At 38.3% G+C, this 23,113-nt stretch overlaps 1 protein-coding gene across 1 annotated transcript; it reads left to right on the forward strand.

Moving 5' to 3' along the window:
- The first annotated feature begins 43 nt into the window (after positions 1–43).
- Positions 44–23,063, forward strand: POP1 (POP1 ribonuclease P/MRP subunit). Its single transcript, XM_021529413.4, has 15 exons — positions 44–308; positions 2,748–2,924; positions 3,758–3,933; positions 6,288–6,536; positions 7,053–7,140; positions 7,450–7,625; positions 8,255–8,502; positions 8,635–8,728; positions 9,469–9,580; positions 10,537–10,656; positions 15,615–15,730; positions 16,893–17,084; positions 17,949–18,103; positions 18,810–19,151; positions 19,961–23,063. Exons 1-15 carry the CDS (start codon positions 188–190, stop codon positions 20,619–20,621), a joined length of 3,027 nt encoding a protein of 1,008 aa, XP_021385088.3. The 5' UTR covers positions 44–187; the 3' UTR covers positions 20,622–23,063.
- The last annotated feature ends 50 nt before the right edge of the window (positions 23,064–23,113 follow it).

Here is a 23,113-nt window from a genome sequence, read left to right on the forward strand (position 1 = left end):
AGTCCTTCAGGGCTGTGCTGTAGGAGTGCGCATGCGCAGTGCCGGGGCGTGGGTGTCCACGTGTGTCGGTGGAGGCCTCGCCGCGAGTGAGCGCCGCGTCGGGGCTGGTGCCGAGCTCCGCGGCTGCACCGCCCGCCGACCGCTGCCCGCCTCTTCCCGCTACAGAGGCTCCGCAACCCCGCCGGAGATGTCTGGGGCGCGGGAGAAGAAGCGAGCCAAGAAGATGAGGAACCAACCGGCCAGCGTCACGCTGCCCGCGGAGCCGGGGCCCTTCGCCGGCGGCGGGAGCAGAGCCTGCCCGACCCCAGGTACGGCTGTGGGAGCCTGTCTGAAGCCGTTCCAAACCCTCCCGGACGCGTTCCTGTGTAACCTGCTCTATGTGACCCTGCCTTGGCGGGGGGGGTTGGGCTGGATGGTCTCCAGAGGCTCTTTCCAACCCAAACTATTCTGTACCCTGTGAATAGGCCCTTCTCTCTATCATCCCTGCGATTACAGGACGAATCCCTACGGTTCTTAGTCTAAAATGAATTTGGATGCTACAGCCCATCCGGTGTCTCCCCTGCTTTTCCGCGGGGCCGGGGAGCTGCGGGAGGGCCGTGTATCGCTGGTGCTGCGATGCTTGCGCTGCTGTTCCTCACATCTGCACGCCCGCCCCTTTGCCTCCTGCGCCTTGTGGCTCCTCTGTCTGTGAAGGTATTGGCAGGAGGCAGCGGGACGTGTCCCATAATAGCAGTGTCCTGTCCAGGTAACCTTTGCAGCAGGAGACTGAAAGAGCCTGTCAGCTTGTATGCTAGATGCTCTTTTTGTCCTTGTGGTTTGACCTGCAATCCTCTATGCTTCTATCGGACCTCAGTTTCCACCACCATCTACATATTTAGATATTTTGTTACCTGCATTATTTCTGGGAAAAGCCCCACACATAAAAGGACTTGTTACTGTGAGGCCTTCAGAAGCTGACAAATTGCATCTTTGTCATTGAATGAAAAAAAAACCCTGAAGTATCACTGTGTATGTAGGTGACCGAAGAGTTCCTATGCAGACAGAATGACATAGCAAATTATGCTTAGCTATGTCTGAAGATTTTGGAATGTCATTGCAGGAGTACTGCCAGATCAATACGTCTTTCTAACTGTATTTGTAGCAGGGAACTTCCAAGATTACATGGTTATGTTTTTTTGTTATGTTATAAGGTGTGGATTTTCATCCATGTAGCGTTCTTCTGTAGTGTCAGTATCACAGTTTTACAAAGCTGTTTTGTAGAAATAGGAGAGAAAATTGGAGTTCCAAAATGTAAATTGGAGTTACAAAACTGTGGATCTATACAGTAGCTAAGATAATATAAGGGTTTTTTAGTTATTAAGTCAGTGACTGTTTTGCCAAACAGTCTTTGGTCTTCTGATTACAATTTTTACTTCCTCCATTAAGAGGGTGTGTTTGTGATATGAGTTAATTTTAGGCTGTAGGCCTACACAGATTTGCTGAGACAGCTTCCATCCCTCTTTCCCAGCTATTTCCTTCTCACCTTCACCTCAGTGTCTGGATGATGCTGCTCTCAAGTATGTGGAAAATCAGGTCAGGGAATTGTTCCACATAAAAGCTAATTTCTGTTTCTACACCAAATTATTTTTTCTGCAGTTTTACTGCAGTTCTGCATGATGTGTGGTTGCAGCAGGCTACAACACTACTGCTGCTAAACATGAAACTTCAGTTTCTTGCTTCTTTGAAATGGAAAAAGGGGATTCTTTGTCTTTTTAAGTTCTCATAAATTGAGATGCTGCTGGATGTGAGTCTGCTTCTGGCTGGTCTTCATGCCAATGGTAGCATTTTTGGGACAAAGGGATAGGCTTGGTTAAGAAGCTGATCAACTTGAAAACCGGATTTTTTAATCTCTCTTTCCATGTCTGTGGACACACAGGTTGATTTTCACTAGAGAAGATCCCTGAATGCTGTAGCCCCTTGTTCTCTCAAGCACTTGTCTTGATGTAGTGGATGGGGTCATAGGAGTGGCTGCTTGCAGCTTTTTTAGTTGGAATGTCCAGCATGAACTGCCTGAGAACCATATCTCAAGGGCTTAACTGAACATAAAGTAATCTAAACTAATATATAATATTTGTTAGGCTGAATATACAGTGGTCTTTGAATAAGGACTTCAAGGCTCTCTGAAACTTTAGGTACTTGCTAGGAGCTTAGCACTCCTGAAAGGTATGTCTGTACCTTAGGAAGCTTTACTGCAGGCTTTAGTTATTTAATTTCAGTATGGGTTTGCTTGTACCAGACAAGCAACTTACTGCACCAACATACACGTGTCATATTTACCTTAATTATTGCTGTGAAAGAAATATATGTCGGGCAAGAATACATTTGCTTATAGAAAAAAAAAAGTGGAAAAAATAACTTTGCTGGTTTGTTACTAAAGCTCTGACAAGACAATATTAAAAGTCACTATGATGTTGCATGGACTGATTTCGATTTGACTCTTGGAGGCAAAGTCTGGATTGCTTGCCATTTTCAGAGCATGTAAAAGTTACTTAATCTATCACAAGTTTGCTTGAGGGCAGCATAAAATTCTTATTTATTCCTGTAAGAAAGAATGTAATTCTTCTGATTTTTGGTGGCTTTTTCAGTTACATGTATTAAATGTAATAGGAGTCTGCAGTGCAGTTTTATGAGGAAAGACTGATAAGAGTTATCAGTTACTCAGACTAATTTGTGTTTCTCTAACCTCTTTTAATCTCTAAACCTTCCAGGAGATGTTCGTTCTGAGCAGCAGCAGCAGAAATTTTCAAATCAGTCATCTGGGCCTTCTTACAGGAAAGACCAAAATTTTTCAAAGGGGCAAAATAGAGGAGAGAGAGGCAGAGGAAGAGGAGGATGGCAAGGAGGACACCCAAGTGTTTCTGAGGAAATGCCAAAATACATAACAGGTTTGTTTATGTGAAAAGATCATAATTTCATATCCAGGGCAATTTGCTGGCCATTAAGTTTGCTGTCTTTGTTTTTGTGCAAGAGCAAAAATTAGAACTGATGCTATGTTCTTCTGTTTTTCCTGATTTTCTCCAAAACACAGAAGTAGTTGTGAACTGGAGTGAATGACTAGATGTTGTTCAATGGGTTCTTTCAGATTTCTGAGTGGAAAAATTACACCTGCTTGTAGTGAGGGAATATGCATTTTGGTTGCTGTTTGCCAGCAAAATGAGTACTGACAGTCATCTGCTTTTGATGTAGCCAGTGAAACTGATTTTACTCATGATATAAGTTAGATATAGCTTTTTGTCTAACAGAATGTTTACTTAGGAGAGCAAATCAGCTTTGCAAAATGTGGCAGTGCTCTGATAGTAGATAACACGTCTATAAACATGAAATGAGACCAAGCTCTGGATTTTTATTTGTTGTTGCAAAACAGTCTGTAATATGTTGCTGCTTCCATTTTTTTCATGATGAAGATTTCTTCCTTTCCACGAATACCACCTGAAAAGATTGCTATTCTTATTTAACAAAGAAGTATTTCGTGCAAAAAAGAATTGTTGGTTAAACAGCTTTGAGATTCATTAATGTATAAATATTTGCTTGACCATATCTGTAAACTTCAGCATATGTAAAGAACTGAAATTTCTTCAGGGACAGTGTACAGTACTTACTTTTATGTCAAGAAGATATCGGACTGCTGTTATCGGAGTAATTGTGTAATTTACGTACAGTATCCTTCTCTGGTGTTTTTGCTGTTTGTCATGCTCTAATGCAGTTCTTTTCATTCCAGTGTCTACCTTTGCCCAAGCTCGTGCTGCTGAGATCAGTGCCATGTTGAAAGCAGTTTCACAGAAGTCTTCCAACTCTCTGGTTTTCCAGACCCTCCCTAGGCACATGCGGAGGCGAGCAATGAGTCACAATGTGAAACGCCTACCCAGGCGGCTCCAAGAGATGGCCAGGAAAGAGGTATAAGTGTGTTTTACAGCACTTCATGCAGTGGGCACAGCCAAAGCACAGTGCTCAGCTCTATAGCTATTAATGTTCAGAACTGAACGTCTGCCAGACTTCCCTGAGTACCCTAAATTTTGACTGACGTTTGGATTCAAAATGCAGGAACACCTCAGTTTCAGGTGGTAGCTCAAATAAGTCTAACTAACCACCTGGCTTTGTGATTATTGGACATCTTGAAAAGTTCTTAGAACACTGATAAAAGAGTCCACGGCAGTAGAGGTTGTTCATGTGGTGCACTGGTCCCAGGTGGTCCAAGAGTCCTCAGTATTCCTGATTGTCTGCCTTGCATCCCACCACAGCTTTAGGATGTGACCATGCCAGCCTCAAGCTAGCACAGCTGATGCAGTGGTTCGAGTGTGATAGCTCAAATGTGGGAGGTACACTGGGGTTATTGGCAGGCTGCATGCAGCTTAAGACTTACTAATTGACTAGTCCTAATAGCTCATGGAACTAATTTTGTGGCAATATCTCAGCATTTAGTCAGAATATGCCTATGGGGGTTACTTGCTCCTTAGTCACTGTGATCTTCCTGCATGTTTAAAAAGGAAAATTAAAAATTGGTTCAGCAGGATGTTATTGAGGAAATGATCTTCCCAATGTTTGGCATTGATCACTTTATCATCTCTTGGAATTCTTAAAGTGATCAATTGAGTTTGCTTAGTAAATTTTCAGTGTATTAAGGTTGACTGATAAATTTATTCATTGCATTCTTTTTTTCTTTGCATTGTCTTTAAATTGAGACCTTGCCCCCTCCACCCTGAGTTCCTGAAGATGATTGTTCATGGTTCAGAAATCGCTTTGGCTACTTCCCTGCCACATGCCAATTACATGTTTTTAGGGTGTTTTATTGGATCTCCACAACCTGAATCTCATTTTACTGTTTCGGTTCACATTCTTTTTGCTTTGTTAGACATGATAAGAGAGGCAGTTTGGGCCTTTTTTCTGGGAACTGAAGGAAGAAGGCATGGACTGTTTTGCATAGTTAGTTATGTGTTATCCTTGTTAAATCTAGATTTCTCTAGTGTTTATGTTTGGTTCTTTTGTGTCCTGCTTTTTTAACTCCTTTCATATGACAGTCTGTCTGACTTCTGTATACATGCTCACACTTCCTCTCCCATCCCTGTTTCCATTCCACTGGATTTTTGAAATTATTTAATTTGCCCTGGTGCAACTGTATTTCTTCTACATTTTCTGTCTTCAGTTCTTTTGCTGTGGCTTATGTGTTTGCACAGGCTCACATTTTCTTGCATCTTGTCATATCTCTGTTATTTGTTTTTGTAGAGGTTCTGCCTATTACTTTTCAGTGTTTGATCTACATCTTCAAAGTTACCTGCTTAAATTCTGCTGCATTTTCTTCATTTGACTTAAGACCCCTTGTCCTTCATTGCAACATTTACCTGGACCATCTCTTATCTCTTTAATAAGTTTAAAGATGTATGTTTTTCACCTACAATGCCTCATTCCTTTTTCTGTAAATGCCTTTTTGAACCAGTCACCTACTATTGATCCAGTGGCTTGTATTTCCTTCTCTGTGGTGAATGATAGGTCTGAAGGGAAAATACTTTCTTTTTTTTTTTTCCTGTCCTATTTTAATTTCATGGGTTGCTTCATTGTTTTTAGTGTTCTTGGCACTGATCTTCTGTCATTTTCTTTCCTTTGCTATTCTTATAACCAGTGGTCTGTTGTCAAGTGTTTCTTGGTGAGCTTACAAAGAATATTCTAAGAATGTTTTTGTATGCCTTATAGTCCTATTTCTTTTTACTACTTTTCTTCACAAAAATAAAATTCAACCATTGATTGAGTCACACCTTCCTCTCTAGTCATGCATCTACATGTAATAGTTCAGACCTTGATTAAATCTGGTTATCAAGAATTTTTCAGGATGTTACCACAGTCCTCTCTCATCAGCTTCTATGAGTTATAGAACTGATAGGGTCCTTTCTGTGAGTCTGATAGTCTGTACTGCTTCTGTATGAGCTCAAATCTCCAGGCATTTTCCAGGTCACATTGATTTGTTCATATTGATGTGTGGCAAAAACTTCACACAGGAAGCAGTAGCATTTACTGTTCATTGTTAAGTTTCTGAATGTGTGGCAATTTTGTTTTATATATGGATTTCAGTCAAACCTTAATGCACTTCTGTGGATGTGATTTGCATAGACAATTTCAAAGTTAATTACCTTCAGGAATGATCCAACATGGCATAACTTAATGTTAGTGCTTCCTGTATTCTTATGTTTCAGCCTTTTTCTTTTCAGATTTTTTTTTCTCTTGAGATTTACTTCAGTATCCTCTCTTCTAAAAAACAGGCAGAGAAAGCTGTACATCAGAAAAAGGAACAGTCAAAGACTAAATGCCGCAAAGCTAGAAGACGCCACATAAATTTGGTAGCAGAGTTTAATCACAGGCAAAGAAAGAATATTTGGCTGGAAACCCATATTTGGCATGCAAAGAGATTTCATATGGTAAAGAAATGGGGATACTGTTTAGGAAACAGCCCTACAGAGAAGAGCTACAGGGCTTGTTACCGAGCCATGACAAAGCAATGCCTTCTTCAGGTACCACGTCTACATGTTTTGTTGGGTATTTTGCCAAGGTGAAGTAATCAACTGCTTAGTTACAATGAATATTTCTGTCTTTGTGAAATACTGTTGGGTCAGCTTTTAGTAAGACTGATAAGTATGAAATTAATCATTTTATAAGTGTAATTCTGGGTGGCAAGTTTCGGAGAGAATTAAATGAACCTTTAAAGGAGTCTTATGGTAACTAGGACTGAAATACTGCATTTTCAGTTTTCTCAAGAGCTAAGAATCCTTACATCACCTACCTGAGCAGCTGTTGAGGAGAGATAATTTATTCTATGTCCTTTTTGATTTGTTGTTTTGAGAGGCAAGTTGGCCCTCATGAGAAATGCCTCACTACTCTCCTACAGCTATTAATTTTAAGTTAAAAAGAAACTCATTTCACTTTGGCGAATTCTAGAGAATGAAAAATTGTGAGGCCCTGTAAGATCCTTTCTTAACAGGCTCACTTTAAAGAGTTGTCCTCACTTTGACTCTATTATATTGTTTCAGGATTTATCATATTATTGTTGCTTGGAGTTGAAGGGTAAAGAGAATGAGCTTCTGAATCAACTTGCTCGAATATGTAGCATTGACACAGGTAAAATTTACATAGTTCATAATAAAGATTCTGAATAGACTAAAAGATGACCCATCTTTTTCCTTTTTTAGTAATGTATCAGTAGTAGTTACTCAATAGTAGTAACAGAGTTGATACTGAGTTGTCATTTTGAGTGAAATATGTAATTAAGATGTCACAGTAGGACTAGACATTTTTATTTCAGTGGCTTATTAATAAGCAAAATACGGTACAACATTAGCCACTCAGCAGCCAGACTGAATTTCAGTTTTACTTTGTTTATTAAACAGCATATTATTTTGTTCTTCACTTAAGTATCTTCTTTTTTAGGATTGACATTTCAAGAGGCTTCTTGCCTGTCTGGAAGATTTGAGGGTTCCCTGAATCTTTATCGAGCAGATCGCTATCCTGAGGATATGCTTGGTCCTGTTACATTTATTTGGAAACCCAGGGATGGGTCTGAAAACAGACAGTTGTGGATCTGGGTGCATCCAGCTCTCAAGCAGGTGGTTTTTCCTATATAGTTGAACTCTTATTTCTTCATGTATTAGGTGTTATTAATGTGAAACATTAATGGGTCATCTGAAAAGTATGGAAGAACTGGGTATAATACATGGCTTCAGGAACTAAAACTTGGAAGACTGTTTCCATTCTAACAATATTCATGTTCTTCAACTTGTTTTTATAAAGCTTATACACAAAGTGTGTGCTGCTGGGGTGTTCAGTGTTTGAGCTTCTGTAAAATTTTTCAGTGTTGCTTGCTTCAGGATTTATGTGCAATATGATGTTAGTTGATTCACATCCTTTCCACTAACACACCCAGCAGGATAAGTTCAGTATCATAATGGATAAATATAATTTGATATTTAGGTATCAGCTTTAAAAAAAAAGAAAATTAAAACAATTAAAATGCTGTGCACAGGCAGTTTTTCTTGTGTTAATTTTCAAGAGAACAAATTCTTAGCAAGTTTCAATATTACTTTCAGCTTTTTTTAGCAAGCCCCTGACTTCAGCAGAATTTTATTCCTTGAAATCCATATAGGAAAATTAAATAATAGAGTATAATTTTCAAAAGTATACTTAAGGTTTGCAGTGCACTGCATATCATCCTAATTCAGACTTCATTTTTCTTAAGGACATACTGAGGGAGTTAAAAGCAATTTTTCAGTGTTCAGAACCTGAAGAAATCTGTATTTCTGAGCCTGTTACAACATCAATTCAAGAGGAAGAACAAGTGGAAGTTATGAGCCTTGGCAATAAAAGAAAGAAGGAGGATAAAGAAGGAGAAAAGGCTGTGCCAGTGAAAAAAATAATTGGTGACGGCACTAGAGATCCATTCCAGTCCTACTCTTGGATCTCACAGACTACTGGCATTACAGTCAGGTTTGTTCACAGTAGAGTCAAAAGCTGTGGTCCATAACCACATAACACATAATGCATTTCTGGCTTAACAGTACTGGGGAAAAGGATGTGTGTTGTACAATTGTACATTCACCTGAAGCTTTCCTGTTTCAGTGACAGAAGCATGGAGATTCTCAGATACCGGCTGATTGGCCCATTATCACACTCTGTCCTTACAGAGACCCTGAAGGCAGCTCCTGTCCAAACAGTAAGGAAATTGACTTTGCTTATTAGAATATGCAAGCTTGTTTTTTGCTAGAAAGACCCTTAAATTATGTAGCCTTACTTTTTATAAAGGCTAACTTCTGTATTACCCTGGTGGCTTCTCTGTTCTGAGTCTCTTAACTAATGTTGATCTCAGGAAGAACTCCCACCTGGATTTTCAGTGGGTGTAGGAATAAAATAAAAACAATGGTGCTGTTGAACAGGCTGTGTAGTTTCTGCTGAGAGGTCCAGAATAATTCATATTCTCTTTGACAAACCATACATCCTGTTTCTCCAGCAATGAGCTAGAGCACCTAGAACTAGGGAGCAAGACATGTAAGGTACAGAAAACTTAGATGTTTTCAATCAAATTTGAGTTTCTCCAGGATTTAGGTGTTTCATCCACTTGGCATGTAGCATCACTGTGGTTTTAATGGGGTGTTTCTGTCTCTTGAAACCAACATGATGAGGCCATGAAATCTCTGGCTTTCTGTAAGAAATAATGTCAGAATTAGGAAGTATTGTGGATTGCTTTATTTCTTTTTGGAACACAGGTTAAATTGTATAGTTTATTAATGGTTATTGTAAAGTATAGGACTACACTTCATCAGGAAAAAATACTTTGGTTTAAAACTTGAAGAGGAAGAAAGTAACTATAGTGGTTAAGGCAAACTGAGACTTAATTCATACTGATAGAAAATAATGAATAACCATTTCATTTTAATTAGATACATTGTTTTCCAGGAGATGGCAGATTCAGAAACAGGACTGAATAACTGGTGGGTAGAAAACTGCAAGGACTCTGAAAAAGTCTCTCTCCATCAATGTCAAAGTGCTGTCTTTGAGCTATTGGAAGGTATTTGGGCTTGTGGGTGCTATTGGTGGAAGGGGGGGAAACTTAAAATCTAGTGGCAAAACTGGCATGCTAATAAAGTTGACTTCATTTTGTACATGCTTAGTTTTTGCATGATCAAGAGAGTGATGCCTTTGAGAATGTGCTTAGGTGCTTGCTAGGGCATGGTAAAGAATTGAAAAATGTTACATTGGGGGTATTTAAAGGAATTTAAACCCTATGTGTAGTTCAAACTTAATAGAGAAACTGGATCTTGTTTGTTATCTTTGTGAACTTAGATCTGGGATTGCTGATGGGGTATAGAGTCTGATGTATGCTCTCTCTCTCTCAATGCACACTTCAAATTAAGAATATAAGTTGTACAATACATTTGCAGATAAAATGGTAGCCTCCAATCCAAAGTGAAAATATTATACTTAATTTATATATGTTCATTTCTAAATTAATAGTTGTGTACTTGGCTGAATTGTAAAGTATCATAAAGTTAACAATATCTTCTCAATTTCTAGCACTGAAACAGGTAAGGCACTGTGGTAGATCTCAACACTGTACTCAAGCTGTCTATCCAATGTGAGGCAGTTAAGCAGAGATGAGGTAAAGCTTTCACAAAACACTTATAAATTTCCTTTCTCTTGAAGACAGGTGTAAAACAAAGGTTGATAGTTCTTTGAAATTTGTCAAATGCAAAGGATGAATTGAGTCTGTGACAGTGGCTTCATTTTTATGCTAAATGTAAATGTTATTGCAAACCAAGCCTTGCATGCTCTTGTTGACTTTTTTGTTACTGAACATTTTAACAAGCATTGGTGAGTTTTCAAAGCAAATAGAGTATTCTGAATTGCTTCACTGGCTTACAGTGGTATCACACCACTGCAGGCAAAAATGCACAAAATACTAGTGCAGAAAAAGATCACAGCTTAATTGGTTTCATGTCAATGTCCATCTGTATGTTTTTAAAGGGTTAAGCTCACCATCAGATATGCCACCAGGTACAATACTTGGCCTCACAGTTGGAGATCCTCGAGTCAATTTGCCAAAAAAGAAGACAAAAGCCATGCCAGACTTTGAAAAATACCAAGGTAAAATCCCTTGTCAATATTATATGAAAAGATTTAGTTTCTTTCTATGCTTTTGTTTTCATTTACTATCATCTTCTATGGATCGTCTCTTGCTGCTTTCCTCTAGGTTTTGGTTCAAAATATTTCCCATTTTCAGAGCCCCTGGCAGAACAGAAACAGTTTGGAAGTGGCATAGGTTCTAGAACAGCAGTTGTGAGGGAGGGACATGCACCAAAGCTGGTCTTGTGCTCAATGGAAGCCTCTGTCTGACCATACAGATGATCCAGGTTCGAATCCTGGCAAGGCCAACCAGGTGCTAAAAGCTCCATAGTAAGTTTCTGTTTGGTGTTCAGTCTTCTTGTTTCTGTCTCCAAGAAGATATCTGCTATTTTTGGTTTATAGACCTACAATGTTGAAAGTTGCAATTCCACTGCAAAAAAGTGACTACCTTTGCAGGATTAGTATTTCAGATGCCCAAGATGCTGGTTATGATAGAAAATGAAAGATGCAAGCATAACTTCTGAAATTTTCATTTCAGTGCTGACTTACACATTGTTTCAGTGCAGAATTCAGATTGATATGGATGTGAATGTCCTGTAGAAATGTGCAAAAGTATGCACAGGATATAGTGAGAGCATTCCCAACTAGGTTGACTGGACACAGACTGCCTCACCTAATAGGAGAAACATGATAGCCAGGTAGCAAGCAGTAGCAAATAGGACAAGTTGAAAGTTCCAGAGACTTCAAAATACTGAATTTCCTTGGTGGTCTGTTTACAAGACACTAGAATGATCTAGTCTTACATATCACTAAAGTCAGGTTGAACACCTACTTCAGGATTACTTTCAGCTCTTTGCAAAATTCTGCTATTTTCAATTACATCCTCCTGTTCTATCCTCTGTATCTGGATCACCCTTTCTGTTAATTAGTTCTGCTCAGCTAACTTTCTCATTAGTGTTCCCGTTGGAAATGCTGCAGCATACATGACCTCTACTTTGGTTCCTCCCTGCTGAGAAGTAAGGTGAGATATGTAGCACTTGCTTACAGATACCAGTTTGAGCTGCTAGAAGAGTTAGCAGCTACAGAAAGTAATTTGATGTCTTTTATTCTGCTTGTCATGTCTGTGAGGATGTGTTCAAGAAGGCAGGATCAACAGAAGGCATTTAGGTATTTTAAATGGGCAACAGTAGTTTCTCTCCCACTGCTGGATCTGGTTTTCCCTCAGGAAGGATGGCCATGGTAAAGAGGTAATGGTGTAAGATGGGGAGTCAAGAGCACCTCTGTGTTTTTTTCCTTTGGCTGGGTAGAAATGTCCATCTTCAACTCTTTCTACCTGGGGTTATCCTTGCAAAATATCTTCCATACCACAGATACTCAGAAAACCTGGTGTTGCTTTTTTGTTTCTAAGTCTTTTTTTTTTTTTCATAATGAACTTAAAACTGCTTCTGCTCTTTCTGACTTTTATTTAGCAGGAGGAGGCCCTTGTTCAGCTAGCAAGGAAAGGTAAATGGTGTAATTCTTTCTAATTTAGGTTCTGCCAAATGAGTTACTGTTACATGCAACTGAAAAAGTTGAGTAGGCAAAATGATGAAAGAAGATAGACAATACCACTGTCTTCCAGCAGAACTTGCCCAAAAAAAAGACTTCTCTAAGATCTGTAATTCCATTTCAGTGCTATTAATTTCCTCCTTCTGAAAAAAAAAATCATTTTGTAAGCCTTAGAATTACATAAATTTTCTGAGCCTTGATTGTGTTGTGAACTTACTCAGATATAGTAATATCATGAGCTGACCTCTATTAAAAATTTTAATAGTAATTTATTTGTCTTAATCGCATCTTGTTTATTGAACAGTAAAAGGGAACCATTGGTGTATTCCACACTTTTCTCCCTTTTTTTTGCTTCTTGGACATGCAAGTACTATTAGGATTAATATTAGGAAGGTTGAAATAGCACTGTGTACCTCAGCATACAGATTCCATATGGATTTTAGCCTCTCTTGTTCTTCAGTATTGTATGAAAGCCAAATGATTTTCTTAGATTATCTTTACTAATTTAAAGATGCATTGTTTGTCAAATGAGTGACTAGTTTAGGTAAGTTATGGCCATCACCTTTGCTTAGGGATTGTCATACATGCAGTCTGTGGAATGATACACATCTGTTCATACTGGTTTTTTTCCCAAAATGCTGTTCTGAGATATGCCTGTGTATTTTTTCCCTGTAAGTAACACACAAGTCAAATATAATTCCAGTCTTTCCAAGTTGCTTTATCTCTTCAATGCATATGCATGTGTGCAAGCTGTGTGTCATGAACACGGGCTGATCGGATTTAACCAAATCAACTGTCTTTATTACTTCAGGCTGGAGTCAAGACTCCCAGTAAGCAGTCAGTTCCCACATGACTGCACATTAGTGCTGCTATTTTCTCCAGTTTAAAGTACAGTTCTGACATTTTGATATGTTGTTACTGTCTTTTATGGAGAAAACAAATCCCACTGCCTTAAAAAACACTCAACATGGAGTATGGTGAAACATCTACATAATCAGTGAGTGAGATGCGTAGGAGGAGAATACACCATGAAAGATATGTGAACTAAAGTTCCTTCTGTAGACACAGAGCCTGGGCCCATGCCTGTAAATGCACCTCTTGCAGAGGTGTAGGTATGTGTCCCCATCTGTCCTGATACCCACCCTCCTGCAGACATAGAGCACTCAGACTGCTCATGGGCAGTGTTTTATTTTTTTGTGCTTTATTTTGCAAAAGGGAGGAAGGAAAATTTTCAAGTAGAACTCTTAGGCCAGATAAGACAGCTAATTAGCTATGCAAATCGGATCTATAGCTTGAAATGGAACAAAGCCTTCTTCTATCTGCCTGTATTGTCTAAACACCAGCTATTGACACCAGCAGAAGTGGCTTGTTGATGAGGTTCATGTGTTTAAGTAGTGAAAATTCCTATTTCCTGTACTAGCCCTAACATCTTACTTTCACTATTACCAGCAACTTATTCATCAGTAAGGTTATTTCCCCAGAAATCTTAAAACATAGACTGAAGAAAACAGGAGAGAGGTAAGAAGAACTGGTATGAGGATTTGGGATTATGATTTGAATTATAGTATGCTTAGTAGAAAGAATAAATTCTCAAGGTTCAGCAAGGATCAAAGAGAAGCAATGTACCACGTTAGAGAAGGATGTTTAAGGCTAATAAGGAGGATATTGGATGAGTGGTGGTTATGAAAAGAGACTGACTTAAAAGGTCTTTTGTAGTGGGAAAACAAATATTCATGCCATTATAGAATAGAGGAATTGCAAAGAACTCTGAGAATATGACAAGGATAGGCTGCCTGAACTGTAGTAATAGAAAGCAATGTTAAAGCAGAGAAATTTTCAGTTGAAGGAACTAGAACATGTTTAAAGAATTTAATATAAAGAGATTCTGGTGTTCACAAATGCTTTCTGTACAGAAGGTGGAAAAAGTACTTTCCTTACCTTATGCTTGTAATTATGTGCCCTTCCCCCTTGGTTATCTGTAAAGAGTCAAGAAGGCATTTCCTACTACCACCACACACTTTGTTACTCTTTTTCTCCTTCTTTTGAGCCATTAATTCTTGCTTTACCTTCAGACAGAATGTGCTTTGCCTGTAGGAGTGTTGAGTTCTCTTAGGTTCTCATCAGTTTACTGTTGTTAATTTTTGGTCAGAAAAGGAATTCTTCTGTTTAATTGGCAAGGATTCCCTTTTTAGTTTTATTGTTCTTATTGTGAAGAAATGCCACTGTAATCTGATAATTTCTTTTGCATTTCTTCTCCTCACATAGATCTAATTCATTAGCAAGAATGCATGGCAAGTATCAGTAACATGACCAAATGGTTACAAGTGCTGCAGTAGTTAATATTTCTTGCAAAGGATTTTGCAGCTTTTAGCAATGGGTGCATCTTAAAGACTGTGGATTTTAAATAAATAATTACTGCAGTTATGTTTGGCAGTACCTATTGCTAGATACCATTAGTACCACTGAATAATCCTAATCTTTTGGTTTTGAGTCTTTGTCTACATTACCTGGACATTTTAGCAGAACCGTTTTTAAAGGGGTTTAAATAATTTTAAAAAACAAAACAAACCCTGACATATTATGTTTCTTTAATATGTAACACCTTGTGGATGATGAAATGAGAGCAATCCCTCTAAGTTTTTAATCACAGAACTATTAATAGGTTTATTGTATTGTTTCTTAATAATAATTACTTTGCTTAAATGGATCAGCATTCACTGCATACTGTACTGTACATTGAAGGCTGTTAATCCTTAGATCACTAAAGGTAGGTACACATTTTCTTTCCTTTCCTTAGATAGGTTTAATACTTCAGCAATCCATTTTGAAGCTGCAATTGTTGTTTTTCTTCAGTAATGTATACAACTGCTGCTTTGTGCAAGCATAAGCAAGAACAGTCCCTTCCTTGAAGCACACAGCCTGAAAAGATCCAGAGCAAAAATCTAGTACTAGATAAGTGTTGCATGCTAGGCATAGCCATACGAATGTTTCCTGTATGTACATTTCTTAAAGGTAGCTCTTGCTTCTCTTACAAGTTTACTTAGGCAGACTTACTTCAGGCTTTATAATGTTGCTCTTTCTGATTTTCACCAAATCTGTTGAGATTCACACTCTGCCAGATTCCAGAATATTAAAGGTGGTATGTAAAAAACTAGTTTATATTGCCAACAGTCATGTCTTTTGTTATGAAGAAATGCTGGTGAGAAAATACAAGGTTAGTCTTTCTAACACTAACAGTTGATTTCATATTTGGATTTGGAAAAACATGTGATAATAAGATATGCCAGAAGCAGTGATGCTTGTTGGAACTTTTAATAGGCTCTTCTTGGTTGTCTGCTCATTATACTTATGATGTGGAAATGGCTTTGGTAATTTGATACTTAAACCACAGAAGTTGTTTGAGTTTTTTTTGAAGATTCTTTCTTTTGTAGATAATGATGAAGTTAGGCAGCTGTACCTGAAGGGTGTACCTGCAGACTGTGCTCACAGCTTTATCTGGGACCATGACATCTGTAAGAACGTCACTGAAAATAAAATCTCAGAGCAGGTAACTAGGTGGATTTCCGTTGAGGAAATGGTTCATAGAGTCCATGGGTTCAATTAAATAAATTTTTATTGGATTGCCTGCAGGACTGTACTTGTAGGTTTATATAACAGAAGGGTTTGGACTTGGATTTTCATACATCACCTTGACTCGTGCAGCAGAAAAGAGTGACACAGGAAGGCTCTGGCCTTCAGCTGTAGTCAGGATGATTCTTGTGATGAAAGAATTGTGGAAGCTGAAAGGAGAGAAATCCTGTCTTTCTGAACTGCAGCACACTGTGCTGTGGGTGTGCTGGGCAATAATTTGTGATTTGTAGAGAACTTCAAGTTTGCTGTTGCAGGTTTGAAATCTCTTATCTTGACATTTTCATTGACAGTGGAGGGCAGCCCATAAAGTGTATGGATAAAAAGATGATATAGTCCCAAGAGGTGATAAACTTTTGGCACCCTGTAATCCGAAAGAAAAAATATTTGTATAGCAAAAAACATCTTTTTAAATACTCTTTCTGAAATTTAATTTTGTGCTCTTTCAAACTGTCTGACATAGTGTAAAAAAGCAGAGTACTTAAAAATATTACACTAGCACATGACAGTTACCACCACAATCTTTTTGTATAAGATAGTGTTCTTTATGCTGTCATGAAATTTAATGTTTACCTGATAAAACATGGGGAATCTGATGGTCTATTTCTTCATAAATGTATTCTTAATATGGAACAACAGAATATAACTGGTGATGGACAAAACCTTGGTGCCACCATGCTTTATGTGAAACTGTTTGATAACCAAATCTTCCCATCTCCTTGGATATAGTTCAGATTTGCTCCATGTATTGATGGACTGAAAGCACCTGTTCAATCTAGTCTTGTGCACAAGTCTATAAATACAAAGTTATAAAACTTGATTTTCCTCCTTCATCTATGTTGTACCTTGTACCTGCTCTTTATGAAGGACTATGGAAGTAAGAAGGGGAGAAAAACGGTGCTTAATACTCTTTGTCTAAAATAATTTTTCATGCCTTGATGAAATTCTTTTCAAATATATAGTGTATTACTGCTATATTTTTCCTAGCTGTAAACTCACCTTTTCTCTGTATCTTGGAAGGGTATATGGAAGAGGGAAGAAGAATGGTTATTAACTTATGGGAAATGTCTCCTCCTTCTCAGGATTTAAACCATATGAGAGCTCAGTTACTGATACCTGGATCACACCTTGATTTGGGTCCTTGTGAGTCTAAGATTCCCATACTGTTGGTGCAGCAGCCAGGGAAAATGGCTGGAGAAGATCGACCAGGATGGGGGAGTGGCTGGGATATCTGTCTCCCAAAGGGCTGGGGCATGGCTTTCTGGATTCCTTTTGTAAGTGACTTTGATGGCAAATTGCAAGTCAATTTGATAATTTATATGATTTAGTTTAAATTAATTTATTTTAGAGAGTGTACTTCACATTGTATAACTAATTCCCAATTACAGGATCAAAATTTCACTTTAAAAAATGGTGTATGAACTGGTTCATGACAGAAGTTTAGTCTTGAAGCTTAAACAATAGTTTTCCATGTCTTCTGTTGCAAAACAGCTATGCCCACATGGCAGTCTAGAAGCAGCAGATCAGTTGGGAGTCAGGAGAGAAAGCTGAAGCTCTCTGTGTTTCTACAAGAATATTCCTCTAAAGAGAAATCATTAGGTGCCTGCTGCTAATCAATTTCCAGCTTGGCTATCTACACGTCTGTCACCAAGGTTGCTTCTGATTTGGGAGAGAGCTTAAAACAAAGTTTCAGTTAAGCTTGAATACTCCTTTGGTGCTGTTTGAAGCATCCTGCTTTGAGTATTTAGGTGGCAGTTTTAATGCCTTACTGCAGTTAAAATTATGCTTTTGAATGTGCAGGGGATTTAGTTGCAGTGATACCTATTGTATGGTTAAAATACATCAGGCCGTGGCTGTCGAAGTAATACAACATTCCTGGCAATGTACAAGATCAGAACCTGTGAAATTCTCTTCAGTTTTGTTGATAGTTTTGCAGAATGAAATTTAAAGCATGACTGTTTTGTTGAAATTAGCATTTAGAACTGTAGAAACCATGCTTAAGTTCATTTTTTAAAGCTTAAGTGTTAGACTTTCAGTTTTCTAAGGAAGTATCCTCTGGGCAATTAAGGCTTTGTTTCAGCTAGGAACCCAGAATCGGTTCAAACACTGCTTTTTTGGGTTTTTGATTTTTATAACAGATATATCAAGGTGTACGAGTTGGTGGCTTGCAAGAGGCATTAAAGCATTCTGAATACCAAAGAACACCTCACACTCCCAATGATTTCCCAGACTGCCGGGCAGGAATGCAGTTTGCTAAAGAACTGGAAACGAGTCTTCTTGAAAAATTCAAACGGTAACATTAATTTAAAAATTGATGGTAAGAATAGCAAAAATGAATACTGCTTAAAATATTACCTTAATTATCTGTTATGTTAATTTAGACTTGGACTTTTTGAGATCTTTCAGCAGTGTTTTAGGAATCACAGATACATTTAACTCTGCTAAACAGAGCATATAAATTAAACGCTTTTATTCCCAGAGACATGCTGAGTTATAGAGCTGTAACAAGGCTGCATAGCAATAAAATAAACAAAACTATTTTGAGATCCCTAAGCAGCAAGTGGGGGAGGAGGTAAGAGAATGCAAAGGATTATATCCATTTACGTACTAAGTGTTAGAGTAAATTAAGAGGTACATTTTGGTATCTAATTTTAAATATCAGGCATTCTGAAGATTGCATTCATTTTTACTGCAACAAAGAGAACTCTTAACCATGAGTTTGGAAGTGTCCTCTGCACCAACTGGTGTTGGTTCCCCTTCCAGATAGGAGGAGAAAGTAGGAGAAGTTCAGAGGAAAAAGTGGTGGTGTCAGTCACAGCAGGTAGATGTTTCCAACCTGGCTGAAAGGATATAGCTGACAGAAACACAGCAGCATTTTCTAGATTGTAATTTTAAAATTCTTGTTCAGTGAGGTTAGAAAGTTAACTCTGCATTCCCTTTCTGTTTTAAATACTTGATTTTGAAAATACTCTTACCTACTTATTTGATTTGTCATTTAGACGTCCACCTGCAAAAAGGGCAAATTATGTCAAGCTGGGCACTCTGTCTCCTTTCATCTGTCCTTGGGGGCAGCTGACCAAGAACTGGGAAGAAAGAATGAAAGCTTCAGGAGGACTTTTATGTCCTTCTTCCCCACACCCTGACTGCTGCACAACTGAAGGGCAGACCCTTTGTGACCCCAAAGCAGAAGTGGTCAGAAAAGCTTCCCCTGAGAATGGTGAGGCAGAGGAGACCATGGAAATAACAAGTTCTGAAGGTGCCCTGAAGACAGAGGATGTTACAAGCACCCAAGATTTTGGTGAGAGAGATGAAACTAAGACAAGTGACTTTATTGTTCTCAGGTATGACAAAATGATAACATGCATTTTAGTTCTCTATTGGTATTTATGGAATTAAGGAAAGGAAGAGCTCAGCCTTGATTATTAAGATGAGAGAATTATTTCATTCAAATACAGTGAGATCAAATAGCTTTATCATGAATCAGAATCTGCTGTTGAGTGGAAATCCTTCTGCTTTTATCCAGAAAACTTGATGACTACATAAAGAAAACTCCTTAAATTTTCTTAAATGTAACACTCTGGTGTTTAATGTGTTCTTAGAGTTGGCATATTCTGTCTGCTTCCAGGTTGATGGAGCTTTTAGAGGCTCATATTTGTAACTTGAGGACTATTGCTGTGAAAATCATCTTGCATTCTTTTCACAAGAATCACCACAGGTGGTTCTTGCACTCCTTAACAAGGTCTCCAGAAAACAGAGAATCCTCTGCATTCCAATGCAACACATGAGGGCAGCAACAGTATTGGAAAGTGCCTGAACACAGGTCTTTCATTTTTGTGTGGTTACCAAGGGAAGAAAACACTGAAAGTTCTAGACTGCATTAGTGTCACTGGAGATTTAAGAATGTTTGTGGTTTTAACAAGCTTTGGAGGTTTTAGCAAGTAATGTCTCCTTCCTTCTGAAGAAGACTCAGGAGTTCCACTCACCAATGTTCTTTTTAGGCTAAGAGTGATACAATTATCAACTTGGAAGGTTACAGAAAGCCTCAGTGCTTTTTTAAAGTGTGCTCTTGCAAATATGTGGGCTGTTGGATTTCTGTTAAACTGCTTATTAATAACTATCTGTGATTTTTATTTCTGAAAAATTTTAATAGGAGTGAGAAACTACTAATGCAGCTGTCAGCCTGGTGTTACCCCACTGCTGGGAAAGATCGGCGAATCCGCCTCATTTCTCGGCTGGGACAGAAGGAAATGACTGAAGATGTTTTTTTGCCAATTTTGATGAGCTACCCAAGGGCTCTCATCTGGGTCAATTTGTCACTCTTGAGAAAGGGGAACCCTGAATTACATGCCATGATTTGCATCCCAACAGAAGATGACTTGCTGCATCTAAGCAAAGACAAACTCTTCTGTGGTCCACAAGAACCCAAGCATCGTGACATATTCAAGGACAAGGTACAGAAGCAAAAAGAGGAGAAGAAGAAGAAGAAAAAGGATAATGTGAAGTCCCTAGAGAGTGACCCTGCAGGCATTCCAGATGAGGAAGCAACTGAGGACCATGAAGACTTCATTCTTGGTCTTTGGTCAGATGCTCTCCCAGATGTTACTTCTCACTGCTCCAGAACTGTCTTGGGGTATGTCACTAGAGGGGATTTTTCCTTGGCTGTAGGCTGTGGAGAAGCACTGGGTTTTGTTAGCTTGACTGGGTTAATTTATATGTTACACAACCAGCCAGCAGATAAGAAAGGGCTTGTTTTGTTAAGGACTCCAGCATCTTTACAGTACAGGTTTGCAAGACTTAATATTGAGGTTTAAGCATCATTGCAGTGCAGTAGAATGCCAAAAATACCAAAGAATTCTGTTTTGTATTCTGTGACCTTCCTGGTTTGTCTCAAATTTGAGGTTATTCTGAGCTCAAACAGCTCTAAGATTATGAAATAATTAAAAAGCTTTTCAGCATTATTCAAGAAAATAACTAATGCCTAAAGAGACTAGAGTTACTTTTGATGTCTGCATTGCTAAAGATTTCTAACAGATCATTATGATCTTCTTTGTCTCTAAAAAGCATATTCTTCATTTTTTCTCCTCAAAGCAGTGAATGCTATAACAATATACAGGAAATCATCATGTTAATTTTTGAAGTCTTTGCTCAGATGGACTGTAAATTTACAGTGCAGTTTCACATGTCACTGCATGCAGTCTGATCCAGTGTATATAGCAAGTGGCTTTCCTGATTCCTCATATCTGAATAGATGTGGCTGCAGTGCAACAGACCTATGTAAAGAAAGCTGAATGCTTAAATTAACTACAAACAAAATATAGACCAGCTATGTAATTTTGAATTATAGCAACCGGAGCTTTTAAACTGGAAAGCGTATCAGTCTGTCTCCCTAGTCTGAAAGGTAATAAGCATTTCAGGTGCAAATTGCTACTGAATGCCACAGAGGGTCAGCACACATTTTGTGTTAATAATAGGGGATATTTTTGTTCCTCAAAACATGAATTTAGTTTTGTATTGAATGTGCTAGAATTGAAGTTTTCTTCATGTTACAGTACGGTTCATGAATATTGTTCAAACAATCATAAAACTTGTAAAATATGCTGGGGGGCAAAGGGAGAAAGGTGTTTGATTTGTGTGGGGCAGTGTGGGTAGGTTGTTTGTGTTTGGTATTTTGTTGTTTGTTTGTTTTTTTTTAATGATAGCCTTAAGCATCTAGCTATTAAGGAACTTGAAAAGGAATTTACAGTAATACGCTGTAGTTTAGTAGCAGCATGGTATAAATATTTGTCAGGTGGTAAAATTATCCTGAAATTATCCTGTAAAAATAAAAATGTAATGTATTCTTGATTTAATAGTCTATTGATTAAGTTGGATTTTTAGAGAACTTAAACATGGATCAGTAAATTACTCTTTCTAAATGTCAGTGTTCAACTTAATTTTCTCTTTCACAGTTTTGTTTGAAAGTCTTAGGCAAATTTATTAATGTTGGCTGGAGTTGTTGGAGGTAAGAGTTAGTGTGCCTTACTCCCAAAATTATTAAAGTATAGGACCATTTAAATATGGCACACATATGGGGAAGGAGGAAGAAAATCCGATTGTATTGGAAGTGGGATTGGATTTTGTTTTTAAAGTCTTCAGAAGATGGATTGTAGAATGTGCACCAATAATGGGAGTTGTGGTGGCATGTGGGAAAGAAAGATGCAGTTTCCAGCACAGCTTGGATTGCAGCTCTCTGAGAAATTATGCTGAATTGCTCCTCACTGCTCACCTTTGATGCACCTGATAAAGCCATCGTGGTCCCAGAAAGGTCCTGGGAAGCATCTGCAGGAAAGCCAGCAGATGGCCCCAGAGGAAAGAGCTTGGTGCTGGCAGGGCTGGGATTCACACGCTCCTGGTGTGTGACTGCGAGTGCTGCAGCCTGTACGTAATGTGTGAATAAGGAGCCCCTTAAACTTTACAGCCTGGCTGCTCTGATCAAGTTCTCTCATGGTAATAATCCTGGATTTAACAAACCTTTTGAATTGTAAGCCTGATAGGAATAATTCTAGGATCACAGTTTCCAGAGCTGTGCTTCATGGGAAGAAAGGAGATGAGATGATGTTTATATGATTTTTTTCCCTCCTCACCTCCCTCATCTTCTTAATAGATACATATTTTCTTGCCTCAATAGACCTGGCTTGTATGTGAGAAAGAAAGAGAAGCCCCTACCCAAGCTATCATTTTTTCTTTTCTGCTTGTAGATCTTTTGTTCACCGAGTCTTTCCCAAGTTTTTATTTAAAAAAAAAACAAAAAACCATCTGGAGTCTTTCCTTTTTTTTTTTTTTTTTTTTCTTCCTATTGGTAATTTCTGCCAGGTTTTCATTTTGACACTTCCTGTTACTTTTCTTTGATTTCCATTCTCTATTTTTGATTTATGATCCTTGTCTCTGGTGAGCCAGTGAACAGAAATTGGAACCCAAGTGCATCCTGTTCTGTATATCTTGTAATATTGTTACACAGTTATTTTCCTGTAAGTCAATGATTTATGCCTTAAGACTTCACTCCTTGTAAAATACACTGCACACCAGATAAGTTAAAAATGCTCAAAACTCTCAGCCAAAATGTCAGAAAAGTATTGTGACTTTATGTTGCTGCAAGGAAATTTTTATCTGTGGTTGCAATTTCCAGATTCCGTGTGTCTCAGGGGTGATTTAGTCATAAAAACCATGTCAACACCGGGTAATCAAACTGCATAATTAAACCTGTGTTATCTGTGCATCAGCTGTATAGTATGTCTGTGCTCATCATGTTGAATCAGGTGTAGTT

The sequence above is a fragment of the Lonchura striata genome, chromosome 2 (genome assembly GCF_050655825.1).
Source record: "Lonchura striata isolate lonStrDom1 chromosome 2, ASM5065582v1, whole genome shotgun sequence".
In the NCBI taxonomy this organism is placed as follows: Eukaryota; Metazoa; Chordata; class Aves; order Passeriformes; family Estrildidae; genus Lonchura; species Lonchura striata.